At 47.2% G+C, this 26,189-nt stretch overlaps 1 protein-coding gene and 1 non-coding gene across 11 annotated transcripts in view; one reads left to right on the top strand and one right to left on the bottom strand.

Annotated features, from left to right (window-relative positions):
• DNAH9 (dynein axonemal heavy chain 9) overlaps positions 1-26,189 on the bottom strand; it is a 370,057-nt gene that overhangs the window by 166,353 nt on the left and 177,515 nt on the right. For all 10 annotated transcript variants that reach the window (XM_039501323.1, XM_039501326.1, XM_039501324.1 and 7 more), the window contains 4 exons: positions 25,068-25,210; positions 19,327-19,488; positions 18,158-18,391; positions 2,892-3,152 (listed from right to left, as the gene is read on the bottom strand). In XM_039501323.1, coding sequence (XP_039357257.1) covers positions 2,892-3,152; positions 18,158-18,391; positions 19,327-19,488; positions 25,068-25,210 — 800 coding nt within the window. The remainder of the gene's footprint in view (positions 1-2,891; positions 3,153-18,157; positions 18,392-19,326; positions 19,489-25,067; positions 25,211-26,189) is intronic.
• Positions 5,962-6,033, top strand: TRNAQ-CUG. The gene has a single exon. It is a non-coding gene; the product is annotated as a tRNA-Gln (tRNA).

Genomic DNA, 26,189 nt, shown 5'->3' with positions numbered 1-26,189 from the left:
GGTTTCTAACTCTCCCACTTCCCACCTCTCTTGCTGCCACATACTTTACTGAGCTCCCTGTCCTGCCAGGAGAGTGGGACTCATGGCTTATGCAAAGGTACTGATGGTGCCTCCCTACCAGTTCCCAGTAAAGGACATGTGACACCATACAGCATGGGGCGGGTGCCTCTTTCCAGAAAGATGCTGTAATGCACCTGATGCCCATCATCCAGTGAACAGGGAATCCCACTCGTTGGCCACTCGAGCCCACTTCTCCCACAGAGCAATAGAAGAGGCTGGAATGTGCCTCTGGAATAATTGGGCTGGTTTGTGGGGATCGGCTCTTTTGTGGAGCTCTTCCCAGAAAGAGATGCCAGTTACAGGCTGGGTGATGTCACACATCCTTTGCTGCGGGTTAATGGGGAGGCTTCATCTGTAGCTTGGCCTTTCTGAACTCATCCCCTGTGCTTCACGGCACTGTCTGTGTACAGCAAGACACAGGCATTGAGCAGACGGGGATAGTTCTCCTGTAGATATTTGCTGACTGAAAATGAGCCATGGGCACCTGGCCAGAAAGGGAAAAGAAATGTGTCCAAACAATTACTATTAGCCTCTCACTATCAGACCACCTATATTTCTTATTGCCTTCTACTCGACAGTGTTACTTATGGCTTCATCCATTACTGCTGCATTTAACAGTAGAACATAAATACATGTATATTACTGGCTGCTATGAACACATCAGGAGAGTTGATTATTCATGTCAGCAGACAGATCAAGCTCTCAAAACTCAGTGTTGAATGAAATACGGGCAGCATTCCTGACAGCCACGGTTACCCCCCAGGCAAGACTGTTTTATGAATTTTGTGCAAAATTTTACCATGATAAGAAGAGTTTGAAACTCCAGCTAAAATGTTCTGTTTTAAGTGAACTGGAGAAAAATCACACAAAGTAGATGGATTATAAAACACATCTAATCGGTATTTCAGGTGTCTTACAGCTCCTGCTGCGCTGACTGTGCACTTGCATAGAAATAACCTGGGAGCGAACAGCTAGAGCTGATAACATCTTTTCAATTAAATGAGATGTTACAGCTATTGCAACAAGATCAGGCCTGATCTCTTGCCAGCAGCCTGATCCATGAGAGTCGTCATGGAGCAAACCAAGACAAGGATTGGCAGAAATGGTGACAAAAGAAGCTTGCCTTGGGAGAAAGCAAGACCAGTGTGCCCAAGGGTGCTCTGTCCCACAGGTGAGGATGTGTTCCAGGTCCCTCTCTGTGCACAATCCGTGGAGGATCTGCATCTGTTACAGCCCTAGCTAGAGAGCCATGGTGCAGGCTGTAGCAACTTATGTTTTTAGCTCTGGAGGTTGGTGGCCCAATCTCTGGTGTGTCAGCCAAAGTGGAGGCCATCCCACCTGCTGACCGCTATGGTTACTGATTTGCATGGCAGCTCCCATGAAGGAGTTCTGCAGACACAATGCTATGTGTTCCTAGGTGCTACGATAATATAAACAATAACGGTATAAAATGCTCAGTGGCAGAGGACAGTAACTAGGGGCTGATTTCTGCTGTTAGTCTCCAGGTACACAGTAGGTGGTACCTCCCACACGGATAGCCTCCCTCCCTCCCTCATGATCAATTGCCAGGCCAGACCTTTCTTTGCTAGCAACCCTCTGAACTGCTGATGTACAATCAGCTGGCCAGCAGGACCTGCACTCTTCTGCACCCCGCTGCTCCTGACAACCATGCTTCTGCCCACTGCCTCCTGGCTGCACTCCTGAAGACTCAGGTACAAGTTAGCCCTTGGAAGCTCTGCAGCAAGAAGACCATGCCTGGCCCTCCTCACCCCTGACAAATCCAGGCCCTGATGCTTGGCCCATTCAGATGCAGACCTAGCCCCATTTCCCTCCATTATGTACATCACTCCACATCTGCAAACACAGGGACAGTTCTTTGTTGCATTCGGCTCCATTATGCTGATGGGCCACGGAGAGGAGAGAAATATTAGCCCCTGAGGAGTACCCCTCCCTTCTCAGGGGACCCTGGCACTGGTGCCAATTGGGGACGCTGGCGTGTGTGTGAATGTCCCTGTCCCCTTGCTGCCCCCCGGGGCTTTAGCACCATGGCCCGAGTACTTTAAAGGAGTATGGCTGCTGTGGGAGTGGTCCAGTGCATCGGTCCAGCTGCATGACTGCACTGCCACTGAAATCTAACTCAGCAAACCCTCTGTACAGATATGGGGCAGCTAGGCCAAATTTCAGTGAGTGGTTTTGTGCCCTGGTGCCCAGGGAATTTGTTACTGTATGGCAGAGCACAGGGAGTCCTCTGAGAACTCAATTCCTGGCAGCACCTGCAGCATGGGTAAGAGAAAGGAGAGACTGCCCTGCCAATGGAGACCGGGGTCCCTATGGGAGGAGGGGTGGATGAGTGGGGACCACTACCAGGGAGGGGAGACTGGAATTTCCCCTCTGCCCAAGAAGTATCTGAATTGGTACCACCAGATCCTAGTGGAGCGGCCGTGCGCCGGCTCCGCTCCCAGCCCTGGTGGGGCAGGGAGAGCAAAAGGGAGTGGGCCAAATGTAGAGGGGTGTGTGGTCAGAACACAAGAACTCCAGCCATACTCTGCTTCCCATGGCCCATAAGCAGGTGTAACGGAGAGCAGCCTGCAGATGGCTCTTAGTTACACCAGGAACCAAACAGCCCCAGAACAAGGAGCACATAGCACAGAAGCAAAGGAACTTGGGCTTCAGCACGTGTACACCTGCTTGTGATTCCCTTGCATGGTGGGCTGTGATGGCTGACCTCAGAGGCAAGGCCCTTATGGGGCTACGTCTCCTACAATCCAGCTGTAACTGTGCTTGCCCAGGCAGCAGGAGATACTGTGAGTGCCCTGATGACTGTCCCATACCTTATTGAGTGTGTTAAGAGCCGCCTGGGCAGCAGCAAGGGCTGGTTCAGCTTTAGCCAGGTCTTCCTCACAGTCCTTTTGCTTCTGCTTGACCTCCTGAGTTATCAGCGCCACCTTCTGCTCCTCCTCATCAGCGATGGCTTTCTCCGTGCTCACCTTCTCCGTCTCCACACCAACCACCTGAATCAGCTTGTCAGCATCTTCATTCTTCTGCTTCAGCTCTACTTCCTGGGCTGCCAGCTTGGTCTTCAGGCCATCTACCTACAGTGGGAGAAGCACACAGGAGGGGCATGAACCCAGCAGGCAAGAGAAGAGGTGAAGCATGTGGAGAAGAGTTATATAAGCAGGAGAGTGCAGTAAATTGATGGTGGATGGGCCGCAGCCAGGGAAAGGGCAATGCAGGGATTGCCATGTGGCTCATCCAGTCGCATAGCCTGTCTCCCGCAGTGGCCAGCCCCAGCTGCTTCAGAGGAAGGTGCGAGAAACCTTGCAGCTCTTTGCAGGAGGAACAGGTAAGTCACTGCCCCACTGAGGCCGAGAGATGAGCAGCCCCACCTACCCACAAGGATTGGAGGAGCCCAAGCTTTAGGTGAACACCCTAAAGTTCAAATGCTTCACTAAACAGGTCACCGGACTCTCGCCACACAGCCAAATGGCCCTGGTTCCCCTGCCTCTTGCTGTGTGCTCGTGGCCCTCTCCCTGGGGACTGTCGGAGAATGGCCAGCAGCCCTCCCCAGAGTGTTTGGGGAAAGGAGGATTGGGCCTGTTCTCCTGATGGTGTTCTGTAAGGGCACCTCGTTTGGCCTCTCGGAGAGGTTACCCCATTGACACGCTCTCCCTGAGGCATCACTCCCCATGGTTTTGGGTCTCCCTCTCACTGGGTGTCTCCCACTAATAATAATAAATTGCTGCCTTCCCGCCTGGGACTCCCATTCTCCAAGGGCTACCACCACCATGGCCGTAGAGAGAGCAGGCAGGTAAGGCTCCTCCTCAGCTCTCCCCACTCCTCCCTCCTCTGCCCTGACTCCCTGAGAAGGGAGATCAAGAGCAGAGAAACACAAGGAGGCACCATCTGCAAAGGGAGCGAAGCCCAAGAAGCTCAGAACAAGAGCCCCTGGTGCTAGCAGGACAGTGCTGTTGGGCAATCCTTTATCCTTTACTACAAGCTGCCTGGGGCACAGACTTGGGGCAGTCCTGGCCACCCTGGGCTGCTGGCATGTGAGTGGTGTCAAACTCAGGAAAGATACAGCCAGCAGGGTGCTCTTGCTAACCCTGGCTCCTTTCACCATCCTGTGGACATGGAATACACAACTGAAAACCAATGCCCACATCATAAGGTCTAGTTGCTGTTCTGAGCAGGATCCTACTGGGAGGTGACTGAAAACTTACATTGTATTATTAATTTATTATTATTATAGCATCTAGGATCCCTGGTTCTGAATCAGTACCCTGTTGTGCTAGGAGCTGTGCAAACACCTAACAAACAGACAGCTCCCATCCAAAGAGTTTACAATCTAAGTCTGAGATAAGAGCTGATAGGTGGAGACAGACAGAAGAGGGAGCACAAGAAAACGACAGGACAATGCACCGTGACAGGCAATGGTCTCAGCACTCCAGCGGCCTAACCACTGTCACGGTTTTTGTAAGCACCGTCACAGGAGGGGCAAGTTTTGAGGAGGAAAATGAGGTGATTTTGCAGATATGCTCCCCCCATTGCAGAACCAAATATATACCCAATTCGATGCCCTAATCTACCCGTGAACACAACTTATGATCAGCTCTCTCTTTCAGCAGCTTATCCCACTGCATTCCTGGGAAATACAGCATGTCTCTGCGGTGCACGTGTGCTTCATGACGGAGGCAGTGTGCACTGCAACTCCCACAGCGCATGCTAGGTGCGACCATTTCAGTCTGGACATTTACAGACCAGAACACAAAACACTTTTCAGCCTTAGTGATTAATATTCACTCATTTTCTCTCTGAATTACCAACTTCAATGAATATACATAGTCACTTACTCCCAAGACCTCAGAGACCAGTTTGTCATGCAATTTACCCAATGAAAGACTGTTCATAACACTTGGGGTACCTCTTGACCTATGTAACAGTACTTAATACAACAAAAGTTAGACCTTAGCTTTTGCTAATAATTCTGGGGTTCTCAAACTGGGGGTTCGGACCCTTCAGGGGGTCACAAGGTTATTACATGTCGGGTTGCAAGTTGTCAGCCTCCACCCCTAAATCCTACTTTGCCTCCAGCATTTATAACGGTGTTAAAAATATTAAAAAGTGTTTTTAATTTATATGGTGGGGGTCAAACTCAGAGGCTTGCTATGTGAACAGGGTCACCAGTAAAAAAGTTTGAGAACCACTGTAAGAATTCCATTTTTATAACAGAAAAGGGAGCACAATTTTAACGCAATGTAATCACATAAGCTGCAGCTATTGGCATTTTGGATTAGCTTCAAGCAGAGGCTGTTCCTAGAACAGTCTTTGTATTCCCATGCTGAGCAGTTGATCCATTTTCACCTCCTGTTGTTCTGTTGTAGAAGTCTATTTCCACCAGCACAAAGAGGAGATTGTAAATCAAAATGACTCTGAGCTTGCTGGGGTATGGAATCGCTTCAAGCAGCAAACTGAGCAGCATCTTTTTGTTCGTTGTTTAAATCTTCTGAGATTTGGAAAAATTGAAGTGTGAGGTTTCACTGATTGCAGATATGGCCTATGACCTCCTGCCCAAGATAAGTAACACTATACTGGATACATGTGTGAATAGAAGCTTTATGCGGTTTAAATGGCTATGACAAGACAAACAAGGGATTAACCTGCCAGCTCTACACAAGTCTTACAACAGTTATATAAAAGGAGCGGCTGTATACTCAGTTACAGCATCTCTTGGGAGAACATTTCCAGACAAAATCTGCCTTAAACTGGAGTTAAGGCTGAAAGCACATAGAACTAATTGAAGGGCAAAAGTTTTGCAATAATGAAGGCAAGCAGTAGAAACCCAGGAAATTCAGAGTTATGATTATACTCAAAAGAAACACAAATAGTTGAAAGCATGAAGGTGGTTCCATGGTGTAATGGTTAGCACGCTGGACTCTGAATCCAGTGATCTGAGTTCAAATCTCAGTGGAACCTAGATTTGGGAGGGAGAGATAGCTCAGTGGTTTGAGTATTGGCCTCTTAAACCCAGGATTGTGAGTTCAATCCTTGAGGGGGCCATTTAGGGAACGGGGGTAAAAATTTGGTGATTGGCCCTGCTTTGAGCAGGGGGTTGGACTAGATGACCTCCTGAGGTCCCTTCCAACCCTAATATTCTATGAAAGGCCATTCTACTTAAGGTGAAGGGTGTGTTTTAACATGTTAGCTAATGTTGTTAAATTCCTAGCATAGACAAGGCAAGTTGTTGTTTTAATGTCTTAACTGGTTGTAGTGAACCCTCAGTCTTCTCATAGAGTTTACCTTGCCTGGCTAACACAGGGGGTCGGCAACCTGCGGCTCCGGAGCTGCATGCAGCTCTTTGGCAGCCCCCTTGCTGGCAGTCATTTTTTGAGGACGTGTGAGGTGCGGCTCCCGGCCGACGGTGCAGCAGGGCTCTGACCCCACACCACTGCTGGAAGCGGCTGCCTGCTGGCACGGCTCGGCGCGCCCCTTGTGGGGAGGGGGGCAGCGGGTCTCTGGGCGCTGCCCGCACCCGCAAGAACTGCCCCCACAGCTCCCATTGTCTGGGAACCAGCCAATGGGAGCTGTGAGGACAGTGCTGGGGGTGGGAGCAGCACGCAGACCCGTGCCCCCGCCCCCCGCCAGGGGCGTGCAGAGATGTGCCAGCAGCCAGCCACTTTTGGGAGTGGGTGTGGGGGCAGAGTCCTACTGTACAGCTGGCCAGGAGCTGCCTGTGGTAAGCGCCTCCCAGCCAGAGCCTGCACCTTGCACCTCACACCCCCTCCTGCACCCCAACCCCCTGCCCCAGGTCATAATACCCTCCTGCACCCCAATCCCCTGTCCCAACCTGGAGCTCCCTCCTGTTTACATTCAAATTCAAATGGCAGAAGTCACATTACAAGTATTGGTGAGTAGTAATAACTTTAATATGTTCAAGTATTATTAGCTGATAAATTCTAGCTCTAGAGGTAGCTTTGTGTGTGATGCAGCTCTCAAAATATTTTGATCAAAGACAAAAACAAAAAAAATGGCTCTTCTTTGAAAGGTTGCCGACCCCTGGGTGCTAATGTGTTAAAATGACACCTTGCGTTGTCTACACTAGGATTTTGGCACATGTTAAAAATATACCTTTTTTCCTAGTGACAACACGGCTGAAATGTACAGTTTAACAATGAATGTTTAACTGTGAAATGTTCAGTTTGTTCAGTGGAAACCATAATAGGAAAATGCACCAAAATAACTTCACTCTTCCCCTGCAGTGAAGCCCTGGGTGAAAAAAAAAAACAAAACAAATGGAGACAGCCTTATCCATACATAACAAACAGTTTTATCTCCTCAGGACTGGAAATGCTGGAATGCAGCACTCTTAATCCTATACTGGTTGGGCAAACTCCAGCCTTTGGCGTTACAATGCCCATAGAAATATTATTGATCTTCTCAGGCTATCCACTTCTCTTGCCTCCATTACTGCAATAGCCAAGCTTTACAAAATCCTGATTAGACCAGTAGTCTCCAAACTTTTTTGATCGCGCACCCCTATCAGTAAAAATTTTTTGAGCATGCACCCCCAATATATGTATATTTATTTATGTATAAATTATATACATGTACTTCTATACTAATATATTATGTACATTATAAAACATAGAAAAAATAGAAATTAAAAAAGGATGAGATAAAGATGAAATAAATATTTAAAAAATATTTTATTAACGGTACAAAAAACCTTTTTGCTCTCACAAAAAGATGATTATTAATAGTAATATTTTTAGTGAGAGCAATGTGATTGAATATGCTTCATTACTTCTGAACATCTTGGTTTAACACTTTGTGATACAGCGATTCGAAGGTCTGGATTAGGGTTAGGGTGTGGGAAGGGGCTCAGGATGGGGTCCGGGGTCTGGGAGGGAGTTAGGGTATGGGAGGGGGCTCACGGTGTGGTGTGGGGTCTGGGAGGGAGTTAGGTCTGGGAAGGCACTCAGGGTGGGGGTGCGGAAGGAGGCTTGGGGCTGGGGCAGGCAGGAGGTGCAGAGCACTTACCTGGGGCAGCTCCTGTTTGGTGGAGGGTGGGTGTAGGTGGCTCTGGCCTGCAGCTCTAAAGCCCCTTTCAGAATGCGGCCCTGCGAGCACGGGCCGGAGGACTCAGGAGGAGCAGGGGCAGCCGCACGGCCAGCGGCTGGAGAGACGTGGCACTTTCCCCTTCAAAGCGTCACTTCTTTCCAGCTGGCTTTGACGGGGAAAGCACCACTTCTTTCCGGCTGCCGGCTGCGCGGCTGCCCCTGCTCCTCCATGGGCCAGAGGACTCAGGGCCGCATTCCGAAAGGGGCTTTAGAGCTGCAGGCCAGGGCCCCGGGGACCCCTTAGCACAGGACCCTGCAGCTCTTAAAGCCCCTGCGTTCCGGGTGGCCCTATCTGGCGGGGGTGGAGGGGGGAAGGCAAAGCAGCTTCCCTGCGTGCTCCCTCCTCCAGCCGCCCCTTCCCCCCCCACCCCCTTGCAGCACTCCTCCTGCTGCACTGCCCTTTTGCTCCGGTGGCGCTCCTCCTGCCGCGCCCCCCAATGGATTGTCGTGCGCGCACCCCACTTTGGAGACCACTGGATTAGACCACAGCAGACTGAAGGGTGTCGTTCACATTCTTCATTAAGGCCTGATTAACAAAGAACTTTAAGCACATGAGTAACCACAAGTGAATAGCACGAGTGATATCAATAGGACTGCTTATGTAACCCACACACCTCTTTGGTGTGGTGTTCTGTCCCCTCTAGTGGCACCGTGACCACTTAGAGATTAATGAGTCTGCTACAACCTTAGCTAAGAACCATGTTACTTTTAGCTCATACATTTTGCTGCAGAGGTCCCAGGTTTGATCCTGCCCACTGATGACCGGGGTCTGTCAGTGTTACACTCATGTGTTTAAGTACCTTGCTGAATCAGGGTTTAGGGTACCATATGTCACCACATACACAAGTTGTGTGATGCATCTACAGTGATAATGCATCTGCTAAATGGCCCAAAACTTTGTCAATGCTGAGTTCAGGTTGCCAGTGGTGCCTTGTGCCATTCCAGAATGTGGAGAGAGGCTAAACATAAACCTCTGAGAACCAAGAAATAGGAAGGTAAGGGACACATCACCCCGATAGCGCAATCTTAGTTTTGCCCTCTTTGAGCAATGCCCCAGCATGCTAGTAACACCCATATTTTACCCTTGCTGATGCATGGAACACTCTGGGGACAGCTCCCTGTGGGACACAGTCTAACACCTTCTTTTTGCTCATGCAAAGCTTGTGGTTAGGTCAGGCATAATGATTAGGTGCTACCTACTCCTGGCCTACATTCAGCCATCACCCAAACCACCCCGGAGTTCCTAAATGTTACCTCTCCTTCACCCTTGCCCTGAAGATTCCTTCTGAGTTATTGCCTTCACTTAAACCCTACAGGCCACTGTCACGTCTGCCATCAGATTGCTGACAAGCTCCATGCCAGTAAGACCCCTGTGCACTGCAACTGACACAACCTACAGAACACTGCACTGAAATCAGGCAGCCTGGATCCCTCAAGGTACATGTGCACCTCTCCTCATATCACAGTGATGGCTCTGCCAAACTGTTTCAAATAATCTCTCCGCCATTTAACATAGTCACAGCTACCACAGTGAACACAGCTGGAGTGCATGCAGATAAGTGATGCAATTCAAATCTGGGACAAAACACAATGACACCTTCCCACAGTCCTTCTCCAGGACTATTTATGATGGCATCAACACTACTGAACCATTCCAGTGGCTACTGCCAGCTCCAGGGGGCAGAGTTAAGGTTGTCTGGGGGAAGCATGTACCTTGACTCTTCATTTTCTGGTTTTCAGTGGTCTATGTTTAGCCACTCACCACATTCTGGAAGGGCATACGGCAGCACTGGGCAACCTTAACTCTGCTTTAATGATATTTTGGGGCATTTAATTTCTTTGGCTTTTCTCAGCATCCCCGCTCTCACCTTCCAGTGCCTCTGGCTCGTCAACAATAATTACCCCAGCCAAAGAATGCACTGCAGCATGGTAGTCCCTTTACTGCCCCTGCAACGTCTTCTCATCTCCCATCCCTCTGGCTGTCCAGCACAGCCTGGTTCTCTCTACTCAGACCTCCTCCCCACGGAGAGGCAGGTCTTGGGATAGGACCGGCAGGTTGAGGAACTGGGGAGACAGGACAGGAACAGTGCAGGGACTCACATGGTGTCAGTGGGGGCATTTCTAGGAGAAAGGGGGACAGAATGGGGTGCATGGATGTGCAGGATTCTGAGTGGAAGATCTGAAGTTATCCGAGTTATCAGTGACTCCTTTTAAGAACCTTTCTACCCTGGAGTTTGAAAACACGGACATGAAAACACTGACTAAAATGTCTTGGCTACCATACAGCCTTCTGCAACTAACGCCTTAAACTCTTCCCTGGGGGCTTCTGGCAATTGGTCCACAAACTTATGCCGCCCAGTTAACAAAATTGTAGTTACAGAGCAATGCCTGCTGGTTCACAATGCCCATATGCTTGGAAGAAGAGGTATAAATCTTGCTCCCCATCAAGTCCATCCTTTTGGACTCTTTGTCCTAAGACACAGATTTATACCTTCCCCGTTGTGCCTTGTCATTCACTGCAGTTACCTCAGAGAGTTAGGGCCCGAGTGGGAGCAAAGGCCCTCAAAGCCCTGCGTGTGGATGAAATACCGCTTCACTGCAAGCATTGCCTTGGGAGGCAATGAAGCAGGAATATTCCAGAGGGGCTCTGAAGGCTCCAAGACAGCCTGGTTTATTGAGAGGGCTACTCTCCCAGGAGCTAATGATTGGAGAATACCCTGCATCTTATTCATACTCTCTTGCAGAAATTCAGCCTGGATGCCTAAAGGTAGTGGTCATATGCCTAAGGTGGTCCTGATATGCCTTAAAGTGATCAGGCATTGAGGCAGAGGAGGAGCCCAGCCCAGAGTGGTTGGAGAGGACAAAGAAGCAGTTTGCTGTGCCAGTGATGGATCCTGTTCTTGAACCACAAGATCTGGTCAGGATAACCCTGGAAGCCCACAGGGAACAGACTCAGCGGTTGCTTATAGCTGCGGTGGTTCAGGAATGGGAGCCACCAATGGGACCGATGATCTTGCTCTGGAGTGATCTTGCTCAAGAATTCCAAGGAGGCCACTAGAAAAATGGATATGACACTGGTGGCCAGTCGGTACCAGGCCAAGAGCCCTTCTCCTTTCTGCGGGAACAATGCCGACCTTGGAAGCAATATTGATTTGAGGATGGTCTCTGCTGCCTATCAGGAGACAACAAAGGAGAAGACGACCCTGACCTGGATCTCTAGGAGTCCCAGAGAGTCTCTGGTGACGACGGGGCGAACAAACAATCAGACTCAGCCGAAGCCCAACATGGGAGTGGCATCAGTGCTGAAGAGGAACAGGGAATTGGCACAGGTGGTCCCAAGCAAGACACACTTCAACCTAGTACAGGAGGAGGTGCTGGCACCAAGGCCAAGGACTGTATTGAGCTCAACGATGGGATCTGCTAGCAGGGCAATGACGGTGATGAGGGATGGATCAATGTTGAGGGTCCCTCGGTGCCAGGCACGGCATCGGTCTCAGTTCCACAGCCTGAGACATGGGGAGTGCGAGCTGCAGTGACCATGAATCCAGCAGCTCTGCAACATGGTCAGAAGGTGCCAAGGGCACAATAGAGGATGAAGCAGCAGAAACCTTGGCACTGGAAAACTCCTGAATTAGTGGAGAATCAGGGACTGAGAAGCCAGACAGGTCTGACACCATCTGATACACCACTAGCATTGAGACAGGCAGTGCTGGTACTAACGTCATCAGTACTGACTCAACCGACGACCCATGGCCAGAACCGGAGTTGACAGTACAGGCTGATGCTGATCTTTGTGCAGTAGTGGGCTGCAGTTAGATGGACCTGCTCCATCCCATGTGCTGGAGGGAGCATGGTGCTGGTCTGAACTCTTCTTAAAAGATGAGGAAGAGTCTCTCTGAGTTCTGGATCTGTCCCGATTAATCTTATGGGACCACTGCCTCACTGCACCAGAGGAGGGAAAATGACTCTTGTCCCTATTGGGGGAGACAGAGGGCTCCAAATGTGGAGCAGCATCACTTGCTGGTTCCAAAGGTGACCGCTGATCAGACCAGGGCCTCAGTGCCAAAGCGGGCCTCGAGACCTGCTCCAGAAGGTGCTGCTTCAATCCTAAGTTTCTTGCCACCTGAGTCCTCCTCTTGATGGACTTAGAGAGGGAGTATCGTTCCTCAATGTGTCCCTCACAACAAGCACCTAGATGACTTCCTGAGGTCCCTTCCAACCCTGATATTCTGTGATCACTGTTGGGGATGTCCCACCCCCACACGACAGACAATGCTTGAACTCTGCTGAGGGCATCACAAAGGGCAGCCAACTACCTTAACTGACACTCAACTAGACCTAAGGTACTACTATTATCTAGAGGAAAACAAAAAAACTCTTAGAAAACTGAGACTGAAAATATGAGGTGAAAACCTGATGCCGAGCTCAGACTCTAGCTGCCTGCGGTGAGAAGGAACTGAGAGGTTTCGAGGCAGCACCATCCTCATACAGCTGGTGCATGGCTAGGGCCACAGGGCACAAGCACCGCCCCTAAGGGTACTGTTAGGCAAAGTTATCCAACGTAGGTGTGCTGGGCGTGTGCACCCTACATGAACGCCTGGCTGCATCTACTCAAAGAAGAACTTCTCTACCTGTCTTGCTTGGCTAGAGGCAACTCACTGGACTCTTGTGAGGCAGTCAAGGGCACAGAGGTGTTTTACTCATAACACCCCAGAAGTGACACAGAAGAGTTAGCGCTGCTTCTGGGTACAGTGAGACCTACAACATTAACCCTTCATGTGCCTGCCAGCACTAATGCAAGCATAAGATACATTTTTACCAGAAGATGGCAGAATGGCAATGGGTGGAGGAAACGGGAGAACAGCCCTCTAAGGTCATGTCTGGTATGAGAAAGAACGAGGTGTTGAGAAATGACTGTAAGTGAACACCCCAAGGAAATCTGAAAATTTTAGCATGCATCTTCCCGATTATCATTTCAAGACTGATTAGATCAGGGTGTTAGCAAAAAGATCCAAGAGTGCCTCAGCATAGATAATGAGATTATCAACCAACAGCAATACAGAGTGTGCAATCACCAACTGGGCTAAGAAATAGGAAGATTCTGTGAGACGCTTCTATGTGTTCTGGTTAGGCAGATAAGCAATGTCTAAGGTGGAGGAGAAAGGAAAAGAACAAAGCAAGCCAGCCATTCAAGGGAAATGCACTGTGACTCCAACTGGGAGATAGGAAAGACTTGACTATGACCAGGAATACAGCAAGAAGAATTATTAAATAACAGAAAACCTGGAGGGCAGGCTCCCAGCAGGCACATTTAATCTGAATGCCCATGCTGCGTTTCAAGAACACAAACACTGCATCACAAAGGTCAGCAATTAATTGGTACAGCAGGCGAGACCTGGATCTAGAATTCAACAATGCAATTTTAACAAAAGTCATATTAAAAGTTAACTCAGCAACAGGGCTTTAAACAGACTTCTTTTTATTGAACATAGCTCTGAAAAATAAATTACTCAACCAGCAGACTTCTCCAATTTAATTAAGGTCTTCCTACCCTGGGAGCTAGCCTGTGACTTGTCTGGAAATGGAGGACAGCCATTGTCTGAAGTTTTGTTTAGTACATAAGCTAATGAAAGACAGCTACCTGAAACAGAAGCTAATCATGAATGCCAAGATTTCCAAATCCCAAAAGGGGAGGGGGGGAGATTTTGAAATTAGAATGGCTAATTCAAGAAAAGATTGCAAGTGCCCAGGTTAAAATCAGTGTCCTAAGGTGCCACAATGTCTTCAATACCTATAATTAACTGCCAGGCACCAAGAGCAGTGAGAACTATGTTGGGAATGGGAGCACAGGCCTGGATCCACAAAGGTACTTAGGCACTGAAGATCCAATTTTAGGCACCACTGTGGTCCACAAAACTCCTGCTCAGCTGCTGCCTAACTCTGCAGGCATCTACAGTCACTCGGCACCTAAGTTTTCAAGGTAAAAGTTCTTGGCACTGATGTGTCCATCTTTGGGCAGGTGCACTGCTGACTGACACTAGGTCTCCAGATGCGTCTCTCCCACATGAGCCCCAGAGCGATCCATAAAGTGGGGAAGGATCAGTAGAGGAGCACTAGCTCTCCTGTGAGGCTCAATCCGGTAGGCATGCTCAGAGCCCATACAGATTAAGTCCCATTCAAAATCTGTCCAGAGAAAGAGGGAGTGGCCAATTTATAGCTTTTAGCCAAGTGGTTAGCGCACTCACCTGGGACGGGGGAGATCCAGGTTCAATTCCCCACTCTGCCTGTGGAGGAGAAAGGATCTGAATAGGGGTCTCTCACCTCCCAGCTGAGTGATCTTACCACTGGGATAAAGCAATAATGTAGGCGGCACCACCACCTCCTCTTCTGGCCATTTTGGGTGCCACTAAGCAGCTGCCTAAATCATTCTCACAAGAAATGGCTTAGGCACCTAAGCTGCCTGACTCCAGGAGAGGGACACTCAGTGTCACAAAGCTTAAGTCCCTTTGTGGATCAGGACCATCACCCTTAGCCTTGAGGCACAGCTTGTTCCCTACGTAGAGGTTAAAATTATTTTTCCCTGCTAAAAAAAAAAAAAGGCTTCAAAATCCCATTTAATAAAAAAACACCAGGCTACACACTTGAGAGGGACAGATCATCTGTCCCTTTGCACTTGCAGTCCACTCTGCACAATAGAACTCATGTAATTTCCATTGAGGTCAGGCTGACATTTCCCAACCAGGCTGTTTGCAGTTGGCATCTACGTCCATCTCCAGGCATCTAAATAAGTGGACTGGTTGTCATCAGTGTTAAGTATCCAGAACTTGTTCTGAAGTCAGTGGCAGCTGTGACTGCTCAGCACCTCTGAAAATCAGGTCATTTTTAGCTTGGTGCTTAATTTTGCACATCCAAGTTTGAAAGCTGTGGTTTTAATGTCAGTCAACTCTATGAACAATCACTACTTGCTTCAGTTCTAGTCCAATGTGACATCAACTGCAAGCTTAATGATAGCCTATCCCACAACACCAGAAAAATCACAAGGAAAAGAGAAGGCAGGAGAAAGCCATGCTGATCATTAAAAGCTTTACATTTCATCCCAGACTCCTGGGACACTGCTGATATTGTGTTTGACCTTGTAAATAAATGCCTACTGAGACGTCTAGGAAACCATTCCTAAAGTAGTAGGGGCTTTGGTGTTTGTTTTAGTATTAGAGTCTGCTGCCAGTAAGAAACACAGATGCGAGCCATCTTCTCCATCATTAAATGTCATAAAAACTGCAAGCTGTGGATTACAGAAGATGCTTTGTCCCCAGATTGAGCAAGCTACACATAGGGCCCAATGTGTAAAAGGTGCTGAGTGCTCGCAGCTCCCTTTGACTTCCTTTGCAGTTATGGCTACTCAGCAGTACTGAAGATATAGCCCATAGCCTGTCTGCAGCAATCTCCATTCTCCATTGGGCACCAGAGGGAATGCTTCCATCACCAATATTGTCCAGTTAGTTCAAATGGAAAAGATTAAGCCTGCTGGTCCCTACTGGGGTTCTCTCAGTATCTCCCTCTTCCCCTTGTTCTACATTCTGGTTCGGGTGGCATCAAGTTGGGCCCATTTTCCTCAGCACAAAAAGGTAAATAAGAGATTCCTTACCTAGGTTAATACCTGGAAAATTTGATGGACATAATATTCCTGGAGTTTAACAAGGCTTTTGACACAGTCCCACATGACAATCTCATAAGTAAGCTGGAGAAATGTGGGCTTGGCAAAACTACCGTTAAGTGGATCCATAATTAGTTAAACAACCACAAAATGAGTAACTATTAATGGAACCATGTCAGATTGGAAGGAGGTCTCGAGTGGGGTTCCACAGGGATCTGTTCCAGTTCCAGTGTCATTTAACATCTTTATTAATTATCAGGATTTAGGAATAGAGAGCATACTGATCATATTGGAAGATTACATAATGCTATGGGGAGGCTGCCAACACTTTAGAGGATAGAACTAAAATTCAGAGGGATTTTGATATATTGGAGAACTGGGCTATAGATAAAATTAAATTCAAGAAAGACAAATGTAAGGTGCTACACTTAGGGAAGAAAAATCAAATGCAGAAATACAGAATGGGGGATAACTGGCTTGGCAGCAGCACTGCTCAGAAGGATCTGGGAGTTGTGGAGGATCACAACCTCAACATGAGTCAGCAATGTGATACTGCTTCACAAAAACGCAAATGCAATTTTAGGTTGCATTAGCAGAGGCATAGCATGCAAGTCACGGAAGGTGACAGTACAGCTCTACTTGACAATGGTTAGGCCTCAGCTGGAGTACTATGTCCAGTTTTGGTCACCAATGTATAGAAAGGATATAGAGAAACTGGGAAGGTTACAGAGGTGAGTGCCAAAGATGATCAAAGGGATGGAATGCAGCCATATGAGCAAAGGCTGAAGGAACTGGACATGTTTAGTTTAGAAAAGAGGAGATTAAGGGGGCACATGATAGTGGTTTTCAAATACTAGAAAAGCTGCCATAAAAAAAGGAGAAAAGTTGTTCTCTCTTGCCACAGAGGGCAGGACAAGAGGCAATGGGTTCAAACTACAGCATGGCAGATTTAGATTGAATCTCAGGAAAAACTTCCTAACTGTAAGAACAGTAGGACAATGGAACAGACTACGTAGGGAAGTCATGGAAGCTCCTTCACTGGAGGTTTTCAAAAGGAGGAGCCATCTGTCTTGGATGGTTTAGTCACAACAAATCCTGCATCTTGGCAGGGGGTTAAACTAGATGACCCTTGTGGTCCCTTCTAACCCTATGGATCTATGATTATAATGAAGTGTAAAACAGAGTGGGTGGGAGGGATTTAGCAAGAAAGGTAGAACTGATGATGAAGTGGTTCCAAAGGAACACTGGGCATTTGATTGAAATGCAGTGCCAATTTCTGCAGAGTCGAGAGAGTTGCCAAATACCCAGAACAATATACAGCCAGTCATCATGTTAGCAGTTTACCCAGCTAGGTTCTTTACAAGTGGATTTCAGCCTACTGGGTTATTCAGGAATGCTCATTAACTAGGGCTTCTTAAAAACATGTATCCTGATTTGTAAGGGAAAATGATCCCATCATTATCCATTTTTATCACACATCCATGGCAGTATGACAAGACACAATGTGTAGCTGAAGCTGTACAGATGCAGATCTGGTGTAAGCAGTTGCAAAATCATTGACCTAGCTCCCTTGACCTTACTCCAGGTCTCACTCTGGCCCAGACTATGCAAAGATACTATATTATGTGTAGCTGAGAAACAATTACCATAATTACATAAACCTACTTATCAAATTGATCTCTACTTGATTCTCTGATTGTGCAGTGATTAGTTTAGAACCACAGCAGCTGGCTTTACACACACACACACACACACCCTCACTCTCCCTCTCCCCCCCCCCAGCATCCCTCCACATGGAATAGAACAGGGGTCAGCAACCTTTCAGAAGTGGTGTGCTGAGTCTTCATTTATTCACTCTAATTTAAGGTTTTGTGCACCAGTAATACATTTTAACATTTTTAGAAGGTCTCTTTCTATAGATCTATAATATATAACTAAACTATTGTTGTATGTAAAGTAAATAAGGTTTTTAAAATGTTTAAGAAACTTCATTTAAAATTAAATTAAAATGCAGAGCCCCCCGGATCAGTGGCCAGGACCCGGGTAGTGTGAGTGCCACTGAAAATCAGCTCACGTGCTGCCTTCAGCACACGTGCCATAGGTTGCCTACCCCGGAATAGAAGGTTGTCTCATCTGAGAATTGAGCCCAAGCCCTGGATGGGAGAGGTGAGGATTCTAAGACCAGGATCCAGCACAGACATTCACTACTTGCATCCCACTTTTAATTTGCAGTTTTTCTTCCAAACTGGAGCATAGTATGCACTGAGGTGAGAAACAACTAAACAAATCAGCATTCATACCAGAGACAAGAGAAGGGTCTTCTCACCTGTGCAGATGTGCTGCTGAGTTTCTGCAGGCCATTCTCCAGTCGCTCCATTTTTGCTGTCAGCTCCTTGCCCTTTTTAAATAACAAATTTTGGTAGAGTTTGATTTGCTCGAGGAATGACTTGGGTGTGGTGTAGTTATAGCGACGTTCATTGCTCAGATAAGACCGGGACATCTCATTGACACTTGTATGGACATAGGCCATAAACTTGCTTATTGAGACTTTCACTGAAAGCTGAAATGAAAGATGATATTTTAAACAAAACAAAAAGTAAGGAAATCTATTAATCATTGCCTTCTACTACAGCACAATTGACTGTGTAGCATCTCATTTGGGCTCTTCATTAATTTACTCTCCCTAGAATTTCTCCATTTGCTGTTACTTGTGCTCTACATTTGAACATACTGTACTGAGTAATTTTTATACCATTCATTTGTGTATAATAACTCTCTTTTACTAATTAAATAAGAACAGTTCTGTACAGACAGGAAAATACATGCTCATTAAAAGAGACATTCTAGACAATATAACTCAACTAAATACTATGCAGAAAAGCTAAATGAATAAATCCATTTAGCTGTTAGTTGAGCAGAAGTCAAACTGAGCTTCAAATGTATTTGCTCTTGAGAATACCTAAAAATTCTCAGACACATATGCAGCAAAAGAAGTATATTGCAGGGAATAATTATGCAAGTGTCAGCAGAAAGGAACCCAGTCTGGCTACTGTCCAGATTGATTTGTAAACCTCAGTTTACACTACCTGAGCCACCAACACAATCCTGAACCCTGAATGTGTGTGTGTGTGTGTGTGTGTGTGTGTGTGTGTAAAGCTGTCTCTTTTGGTAGAACAGAGGCTCTACTATAACATTACTGGGAATTCAGTCTGAATGTACTGCTTACAGTAATAGCAGGTTGCTGCGGAAGCTGGGTGCTGACTGCACCACTGTGACTGAGTTACAGCCCTTTCTTGCAGAGGACTTCAGGCTGGGCTTGGATGCAGCAGCTTCTCACTTCTGCTAATGAAGCCAAGGCTACAGCAGCTCATGACTAGCTGATGAGATCACGGTGAGTGCACTGGGGCACTCAGGGTCCATCTTGGGCTGGAAGGACTCACAGCTGACAGACCAGGAGCTGCAGAGTCAGCGGGGTTACCTCTGCGGGAACCTCACCTCAATGTTCTCAGTTTCTTGCAGGAAGCGCAGGCTGACAGACTCCAATGCCTCTTGAGGCCACTCGTGGAACCAGTCTATCGCTGTGCAGTTCACCACAGCTGGGAATTTCCTGCTGCGAACTCTCAGCTTGTTACCAACGGGTGAGAAACAAAGAGCAACCTGAGGAGTAAAAAGAGGCAGGGCAGCAGGCGGGGAGGCACCTGACATAGCTGCAGTTTTTGGTTTTCCCTGTTGGGAGAATGACTCCCCAGGAGGATTTCAGAGTAAGATCAGGAGCTGCACCCAGAATGATCTCTTGAGCTTTGAGCCTTTGCATCTTGGGCCAGTGCGTCTGCAGTTGGAAATTCCACATAAAACAACATAACCGAACAGCGAGCACTCCTTTCTCTCTGAAATAAAAGCAAACCGCTCCCCTGACGTGCTGCTATTTTAATGCCAACAGATCCCAGTTGTCGGTGGGCGGGATTGAACCTGGGACCTTTGGAGTTAAATACATGAGCCTCTATTGCATGAGCTAAAAGCCATATGGCTGTTACCTAAGGCGGTAGAGCAGACTCACTAATCTCTAAGTGGTCTCAGTGTCACTAGAGGGGACAGAGCACCACACCCAGGAGTTGTGGATTACACTATGGCCACAAATGGGCCAGAATCACTCTGCTGGAGGAACCTAGCAAACTTTCACTGTTACTCAATGCTGCATATTTAGGGCCTGGCTCTCATTTATGCACCACTCTGGCAGTATAAAGGGGCCTTGAAATGGCTGCAAATAGCTATAGACCTAAGGTGTGGAGTGGTGGAAAGGGGCACGAAACCAAGTCTCAATGAATCAAAACAATCCTCCCTTTGTGGAAAATCCACCTATCCTTTGACCATAGGGTACATTTCCAGTGCGGGGCACTGGTCATGAGGGGATTCAGGTGGCCCGAAGGAGCCATAACCTTGCCACAGATGCCCAGCATAGATTCCTGTACCAGAGGGGAACATTCTGCTGATGCAGCTGTTCCCCTACCTCCCACTTTCCTGGCCTAGGGGACGTGTCTGGGAGAGGGGGCCATGGAGCTATGCTCTACCATAGCAACCCTGCACTAGGGGCAGTTAAGGACCTCAAGCAGTGGCACTATTTGATGATGCCTGTCAGGAGCTTCACATTGCAGACAGGCTGGGGCTGGCCCTCAGGCATCTATGAGCTCTCTGATACTCCCCTTTCTGCTCCCCAACCAACTGGATTGAGCCTACATGCACAGCTGCCATTGACAAGGTGGGTGCCCAGTTCTCAAGCACCTCGCTGAGCACGTCACTCAGACACAAGCACAATGGTACAATACAGCCAAGGAGCTGGTTTACACCAACACACGTCAGGAAGCTCCTCTCTCCCAGCCCTGTTTCACTGCCCTAGGAATGCTGCTGTACTCTAGCCTGGCTGTGTTCTCTGTCTCACTCTCTACCGTTGCTACCGGGGTGTCATAGAATCATAGAATCTCAGGGTTGGAAGGGACCTCAGGAGGTCATCTAGTCCAACCCCCTGCTCAAAGCAGGACCAAACCCAACTAAATCATCCCAGCCAGGGCTTTGTCAAGCCTGACCTTAAAAACCTCTAAGGAAGGAGATTCCACTGCCTCCCTAGGTAACCCATTCCAGTTCTTCACCACCCTACTAGTGAAAAAGATTTTCCTAATATCCAGCCTAAACCTCCCCCTCTGCAACTTGAGACCATTACTCCTTGTTCTGTCATCTTCTACAACTGAGAACAGTCTAGATCCATCCTCTTTGGAACCCCCTTTCAGGTAGTTGAAAGCAGCTATCAAATCCCCCCTCATTCTTCTCTTCTGCAGACTAAACAATCCCAGTTCCCTCAGCCTCTCCTCATAAGTCATGTGCTCCAGCCCCCTAATCATTTTTGTTGCCCTCCGCTGGACTCTCTCCAATTTATCCACATCCTTCTTGTAGTGTGGGGCTCAAAACTGGACACAGTACTCCAAATGAGGCCTCACCAGTGCTGAGTAGAGGGGAATGATCACATCCCTCGATCTGCTGGAAATGCCCCTACTTATACAACCCAAAATGCCATTAGCCTTCTTGGCAACAAGGGCACACTGTTGACTCATATTCAGCTTTTCGTCCACCGTAACCCCTAGGTCCTTTTCTGCAGAACTGCTGCCCAGCCATTCGGTCCCTAGTCTGTAGCAGTGCATGGGATTCTTCCGTCCTAAGTGCAGGACTCTGCATTTGTCCTTGTTGAACCTCATCATATTTCTTTTGGCCCAATCCTCTAATTTGTCTAGGTCCCTCTGTATCCTAGCCCTACCCTCCAGCGTATCAACCACCCCTCCCAGTTTAGTGTCATCTGCAAACTTGCTAAGGGTGCAGTCCACACCATCCTCCAGATCGTTAATGAAGATATTGAATAAAACCGGCCCCAGCACCGACCCTTGGGGCACTCCACTTGATACCGGCTGCCAACTAGACATGGAACCATTGATCACTACCCGCTGAGCCCGACCATCTAGCCAGTTTTCTATCCACCTTACTGTCCATTCATCCAGCCCATACTTCTTTAACTTGCTGGCAAGAATACTGTGGGAGACTGTATCAAAAGCTTTGCTAAAGTCCAGAAATAGCACATCCACTGCTTTCCCCTCATCCACAGAGCCGGTTATCTCGTCATAGAAGGCAATTAGGTTAGTCAGGCATGACTTGCCCTTGGTGAATCCATGCTGACTGTTCCTGATCACTTTCCCTTCCTTTAAGTGGTTCAGGATTGATTCCTTGAGGACCTGTTCCATGATTTTTCCAGGGACTGAGGTGAGACTGACTGCCTGTAGTTCCCTGGATTTTCCTTCTTCCCTTTTTTAAAGATGGGCACTACATTAGCTTTTTTCCAATCATCCGGGACCTCCCCCGATCACCATGATTTTTCAAAGATAATGGCCAATGGCTCTGCAATCTCATCGGCCAACTCCTTTAGCACCTTCGGATGCAGCGCATCCGGCCCCATGGACTTGTGCTCGTCCAGCTTTCCTAAATAGCCCCGAACTACTTCTTTCTCCACAGAGAGCTGGTCACCTCCTCCCCATACCGTGCTGCAGAGTGCAGCTGTCTGGGAGCTGACCTTGTCTGTGAAGACAGATGCAAAAAAAGCATTGAGTACACTAGCTTTCTCCACATCCTCTGTCAGTAGGTTCCCTCCCTCATTCAGCAAGGGGCCCACACTTTCCTTGACTTTCTTCCTGTTGCTAACATACCTAAAGAAACCCTTCTTGTTACTCCTAACATCTCCGGCTAGCTGCAACTCCAAGTGTGATTTGGCCTTCCTGATTTCACACCTGCATGCCTGAGCAATACTTTTATACTCCTCCCTGGTTATTTGTCCAATCTTCCACTTCTTGTAAGCTGTTCTTTTGTGTTTAAGACGAGCAAGGATTTCACTGTTAAGCCAAGCTGGTCGCCTGCCATATTTACTTTTCTTCCTACACATCGGGATGGTTTGTTCCTGCAACCTCAATAAGGTTTCTTTGAAATACAGCCAGCTTTCCTCGACTCCTTTCCCCGTCATGTTATTCTCCCAAGGGACCTTGCCCATCAGTTCCCTGAGGGAGTTGAAGTCTGCTTTTCTGAAGTCCAGGGTCTCTGTTCTACTGCTTTCCCTTTTTCCTTGTGTCAGGATCCTGAACTCGACCATCTCATGGTCACTGCCTCCCAGGTTCCCATCCACTATTGCTTCCTCTATTATTTCTTCCCTGTTTGTGAGCAGCAGGTCAAGAAGAGCTTTTCCCCTAGTTGGTTCCTCCAGCACTTGCACCAGGAAATTGTCCCCTACACTTTCCAGAAACTTCCTAGATTGTCTGTGCACTGCTGTATTGCTCTCCCAGCAGATATCGGGGTGATTAAAGTCACCCATGAGAACCAGGGCCTGTGATCTAGCAACTTCTGTTAGTTGCTGGAAGAAAGCCTCGTCCACCTCATCCCCCTGGTGATATCATTATTATTATTTATTAATATTACATCTGATGAAGTGGATATTCACCCACAAAAGCTTATGCTCCAATACATTTGTTAGTCTATAAGGTGCCACAGGACTCCTTGTCATTTTTTACAGATTCAGACTAACACGGCTACCCCTCTGATACATTACTATGACTGTTTCTGCAGAAGCACCAGATGCCCCAAGCTGAGATGGAGGTTTTATTGCATCAGGCGTGGTGCAAACACCTAGCAAGAGACACAGTCCCCACCCCAGAGAGAGAGTTTGTGTGTAGGAGTGACACAGAGTGAGTCTCAACAGGAAGTGGGGCATTGAGTGGTTCCTGCAGGAGGTGTGCTTGCTTTCAACTTCCTGCTGCCGCTTAGCTCCTTATCCCACAGTGCTTTCTCTGGCAACTAGGAGGGCCCACCCTTTGGAAAGTCTTTAAACTGTTTTTTATGTATTTTAGCAAGTTCAAATAACATGTGAGTGAGCTTCCAGCGGCATGTCTCTGTGCTGTGCATGTTCTAGGATCCCCTGAGCTCCCAATGTCTTTACCACCTGTCCTCTCCAAGGCTGATAGCTTAAACAAAGCCATAGCCAAAATTAGGCATATTTCCAAAAGATCTTCCACAAACTTCTCAGGAACCATGTCTCCTACCGCAGGATGCAGTGTGTGAAATGCTGAGTGTGTTTGTTTAGTTGTAGCAAAGTCAATACCACACTTGTAACGTAAGGGTAGCCTCGTCCTGACAAGGAAAAGACTCGCTTCTCCAGACAATAACACTATTTAGCACTGATGCAACCGCTGCAGATGTAAAGTGATAATGAGTTGGAGTGAAACAAATTAATAAAAAAAGAAAGAAGCCTTCCTATTGGGTAATAATTGGATTTATTGTATGATGACCTAATGTCCAACTGGCAGGCACAAAGGTTAAGGAAGCTGCCTGATACTCTAGCAGGAGTAATTTTCCTATGCAATTCTACATCCCAATCAAATAAGAAACCTAGGGACATTAAAACCCAAAGAGTCTCAAAATGAATATAAGATTCCCACCCCACCCCCCATGTCAGACTGGGGTCTCTTTATTTATAAGACCTTCCAGATTTGAGAAGTTGTGCTGTAGGTAGAAGCAACACTTTAGCACTGAAATGTCAAAACTCATCTCTAGTCTAGATGCCACGACTCTCATGACTGAAGACAAATGATTTGAGTTCTCATAGCTGCAAAGCATCAAGTTACCAGGCTTATATGTGGTTAAGATGGACCCCTTGGCCTAGATTTTCCAAGAAGCAGTCAAGGATTTAGCCATGTGACTCCAGGGCTAAAATCCCAATGTACCACCTAAAAAATGGAAAGGTCTATGGTATTTTAGCAGAGGTCTGTGGGGAAAAATCACCATTTTGGGGGAGTGAGAGATTGTGTTTAAGTAAATATGGAGAAATGTAAAAAAAATATGTTTAAGGAAATGTTATAAGTCACTGTTTGTCTTCTTACTAGTTCAATATGTTAAAAATATTGGACAGAAATTCCTAATCATCATATTACTATACAAAGGTATGGGGTGCAATGATCAGAGGTGGTATGTTCCTTCAATTGAAGTGCTGTGTGGTGATGTTGGACAATTCAGGTATTCATAGACTTTAAGGCCAGAAGGGACTATTAGATCACCTAGTCTGACGCCTGTATACACAGGCCATGAAATTTCACTCTGTAGGGTTACCCCTGCATTGAGCCCAAGGGTAGGGATGCGAATTCTCCTGGGAATAGTCTTACCTTTAGCTGTCGTCGAACGCGGTCTATGAAGAATTTCCAGCAGGTTTCCCTGGTGTCCACCAGTCCTTGGCTTTTGACTTCGTTTCTCACACTGCTGATGATGTTTTCAACTTCATCATCAGGGAAAAGATCGGGAATTTCACCTGGGAAAAACAGGATCACACTTTTACAAACTAACAGGCAAACTGAAATTTTTATCTTGATGGTATAAGTCGTGTGTGGAGCAGAGCTCTCATACAGACTAGGTCACAGGATTCCATAGCACAGATCCAAGCAAGCCTCTCATCAGATTGGAGATGATATAGGAGCAGGCCACATCTGCCCAGGAACAGCTGATTTACTGGCAATTAATTAAACCAATATTCCCACAACCTTAAAACAAGCAGAAGTTGAAAGTACTTTCTAATCTCAGAATCAGGATATAGCAAATTTCTGATTTACTCTACTATTTAGATTTCAGTAAATCTAATTCCCAATATGCCTTACACAACAGTGAATCATTTCAGTTTTGCAAAGTAATTTGTTACATAGGCAAGTTCCGCAGCTCTTCAAAAATGCCATCTGCAGCTGTATTCAAATAAATGACAGATCACTATGGTTAAAAAGCTAATGGTACATTCAGTTAATTGCCAACAATGTATGCATGCAAACAGAATTGTAGTGATTCCTCACTTTACTACTCCCTAATTTATCTCCTTCTGACCCCTGTCTGGACTGAAATGATCATTATCTTATCAGATAAAATCTGAGCTTTATATGGTATTAACAACTGAGAGGGAAAACAGCAGGTGATCAGAAACCAGCAAAATGTTACTCCTCTTTATTAAGTTATGATGATAAATACAACAAATAAAACAAACAAACATACATAAAACATGCAACCAATTAGAAGCAAGCAGCCAAGTCAACCAATCAGAAAACATCCTTTCCCACTGAGCTGCTACAGACATTGCCATGAAAAGTCACAAGTTACCTACAGTTATTGCCTCATTTAAGGTTGCCAGGTGTCCGGTTTTCGACCAGAACGCCAGGTTGAAAAGAGACCCTGGTGGCTCTGGTCAGCACCGCTGACCGGGCCATTAAACGTCCAGTCAGCGGCGCAGCGGGGCTAAGGCTGGCTCC

This window comes from Mauremys reevesii, linkage group 15, assembly GCF_016161935.1.
Source record: "Mauremys reevesii isolate NIE-2019 linkage group 15, ASM1616193v1, whole genome shotgun sequence".
Classification (NCBI taxonomy): Eukaryota; Metazoa; Chordata; order Testudines; family Geoemydidae; genus Mauremys; species Mauremys reevesii.
The sequence above is the reverse complement of the archived record's forward strand: the minus strand, read 5'-3'. Positions and strand labels throughout refer to the sequence as shown.